We start from the raw sequence: 2,883 nt of genomic DNA on the forward strand, positions 1-2,883 counted from the left end.
AGCGGCGTCCGGGGCCCTGCGCAACCTGGCTGTGGACCTGCGCAACAAGGAGCTGATCGGTGAGGACGGCACGCTCCCTGTCCCCACGCGGGCTAGGCAGGAGCTTCCTCCTCCTCCTCCTGGCTGCCGGGGAAGTGCGTGGGCACAGCGTCAGCCCAGCTTCTGTCTGCTGCCCCCGCCCAGAGCAGAGAGTGCTGAGCTCTGCAGAGAGGGGCAGCACAATGGGTCACCTGCCGGTGGTTTTCCCTTCAGTCCTGTTGCCTGCTTGCTCATGCCCAGCTCTTTATCCTTCCCAGGCAAACATGCCATCCCCAACCTGGTGAAGAACCTGCCTGGAGGCCAGCAGACCCCTGCCAAAAACCTCTCTGAGGACACAGTAGTGTCAATCCTCAACACCATCAATGAAGTGATCGTGGACAACCTCGAGGCGGCCAAGAAGCTCCGGGAAACACAGGGCATCGAGAAGCTTGTGCTGATCAACAAATCTGGGTAGGCTCTGCTCAAAGGATGATGCTGGGGGTGGAGAGGGACTTCACTGTCTCCAGGTTTCCAAACATCTCTTCCTTCGCCTCTTCCTAGGAACCGCTCAGAGAGAGAAGTCCGGGCAGCCGCCCTCGTCCTGCAGACAGTCTGGGGCTATAAGGAGCTGCGGAAGCCCCTTGAGAAGGAAGGCTGGAAGAAGTCAGATTTCCAGGTGCGGGGATGCCCTGGGGCGGTTGGTGGGGGGTCCTGCAGCAGGGAGGAGGGTGTTCCTGGAGCTTGGCAGTACTGGCCTGCAGCTCTTCACCCTGCTGGTGGCACTGGGCACTCGCAGAGGTGTCCCTGTGCTGTTTTTCAGCCAATGGCCAGCAGGAAGTCTCTGCTCGGAGCACTCTGTAAAGTGTTGTGCCCCTGTCCCACATGAGCATGAGGCAGGAATTTTGTCACCCCAAGTGCTGCTGTGGCAGTGCTGAAGAATGAGGTTCTCCCAGGCTCAGTTTCCTTCCCAAAAGCGGGGACTGCCCTTGCTGCTGGAGGGCCGGGCACTACCCTGGTCCAGGCAGGCCCCCCCATTCTGACAGGGGTGCAGTGGGGGCTTCAGCACCCTCTGGTTACTTTGGGCCCCTTCCTCAAGGGCCGTGGGAGGGCTCCTGGGTTTGTGCTAGTGCTGGTGGGAAGGAGCCTCCGGGCCCAGGGTTTGAGTGGTCACTGTCTGTTATGGTAGGTGAACCTGAGCAATGCCTCTCGGACCCAGGGAGGCAACTCCTTTGATGACAGCACCTTGCCTCTCATCGACAGGAACCAAAAAACAGGTATGTGCCCACCTTCAGCACCGTGCCCGCCATCGTCCCTCTGCCTCATGGGTACCCAGGGCAGCTGGTGTTGGTCCCCTCCCTGCTCTTCAGCTTTGGCTCCCCGGGCAGCCAGAGCTGCTCACACAAGGCCATCAGTCTGGGACTTGGGTGGCTTTCCTGGACATCAGAGCTGTCAGTTTGGGCCTTAGATGGCTTCTTGGGCCTGGCACCTTAGGTCCTGTGGTGTCCTTGGGTCACAGAGCTGCAGCTGCAGCTGTGCCCGGGCTCCCCCAGCTGGGGCAGGGAGCAGTTCCTCTGCGGCTCCTGGCTGCAGGGACTGTCCCTGATGTGCTCTCCCATGCTTGTAGACAAGAAATCCTCCCGGGAGGAGATCCAGATGAGCAACATGGGACCAGGTAGGAGAGGGGACCCTCCCTCGGTATGTGGGGAGTGGGGCAGAGTTCACATCTGCTGCGGGGGTGGTGCAGCAGACTGACCGACTGTCCCCTCTCCTGCTCCAGACAACTATTCCACGCTCAACGAGAGGGACCACGGCAGGACGCTGGACCGATCCGGTGACCTCGGGGAGATGGAGCCGGTGAAGGCAGCGCCGCTGATGGTGAGCAGTTCTCCTGAACTCGGGAAGAGTGGGATGGGTGCAGGAAATGCCGCACTGCTGTCCTGGCTGGCAGAGGAGGGGAGAGCTGGGCTCCCACAACTAACACCCCCCATGCCATGGCCCCCTACTAACCCCGTGTGTCTGCAGCAGGAGGAGGGGCAGGAGTCTCAGCCCGAGGTAGAGGAGGCAGAGGAAGATGCTGCTGTGCCCTCCCCCGTGTCGGTATGTCCCACGGTGTCCTGCCCAATCTGACAGTGGTGACAGATCCTGCTGTGCTCTTAGGGGTGCTTGGCCAGCCAAATCCTGCTCCAATCACTGCTGCTGCAATCACTGGTGCCGTGATCCTGCCTCCGCCCTTGCCCCTGCTCCAGCCTTAATGCCTGTCCCCCCCTCTCTCTCTCTCCACAGCAGAAGATCTAGCTGGCCTCCCCGCCTCCACTCCGTTTGGGTTGATAATATATTATATATATAAATATATAACTCTTCATGGTGGAATGGACCGACTTTTACCTTGTCTTATTGTTGGAATTTTTGCTGGACTCTCTGTGCCAACCATCCAGCCAAACGCCTGGGCCGGGTCCCCGGGGCAGCCCGGGCCCACTCGGTCTCCTCGGGCCGCTGCACCTCCCTGTTCTGGGACACCACCACTGAGAACAACTCCTCCTCCTCCCGTCCTCCACCACCTCCCTCTTCCTGAGAGTTAAACCTTCCTGCCTGACTCTGCCGGATCAGCCGGCGTGGATGCTGCACAAGGACTCGGATCTCTGCCTTGACCAGGAGCTGCCTTCTCTCCCACACCTTCGCCCTGCTCCGAGGCGTCTGCAGGGACAGGGACTGGGACCTCACTCGCCGCCGCCTTGTTTTTGGTTTGGTTTTGTTGCCTATAGGATATATTTTTTTGTGCAGGATCACTCTTCAGCCGGGGCCGTGGGGACAACAGGAGCATCCCTCCTCCCTGAGGGCTGCAGGACCAGAGTCCGGGGGCTGGAG

The 2,883-nt window shown here is 60.3% G+C and overlaps 1 protein-coding gene across 1 annotated transcript in view; it reads left to right on the plus strand.

Moving 5' to 3' along the window:
• The window catches only part of CTNND1 (catenin delta 1), a 16,270-nt gene extending 14,002 nt beyond the window's left edge, over positions 1-2,268 (plus strand). Inside the window, exons 13-19 of the mRNA XM_017730459.1 lie at positions 3-59; positions 297-489; positions 580-694; positions 1,205-1,292; positions 1,643-1,690; positions 1,796-1,893; positions 2,041-2,268. Of these exons, the coding sequence (XP_017585948.1) occupies positions 3-59; positions 297-489; positions 580-694; positions 1,205-1,292; positions 1,643-1,690; positions 1,796-1,893; positions 2,041-2,145 (704 nt within the window). The 3' untranslated portion in view covers positions 2,146-2,268. The remainder of the gene's footprint in view (positions 1-2; positions 60-296; positions 490-579; positions 695-1,204; positions 1,293-1,642; positions 1,691-1,795; positions 1,894-2,040) is intronic.
• Positions 2,269-2,883: the final 615 nt, after the last annotated feature.

The sequence above is a fragment of the Corvus brachyrhynchos genome, unplaced genomic scaffold (genome assembly GCF_000691975.1).
Source record: "Corvus brachyrhynchos isolate BGI_N302 unplaced genomic scaffold, ASM69197v1 scaffold323, whole genome shotgun sequence".
Taxonomy (NCBI): Eukaryota; Metazoa; Chordata; class Aves; order Passeriformes; family Corvidae; genus Corvus; species Corvus brachyrhynchos.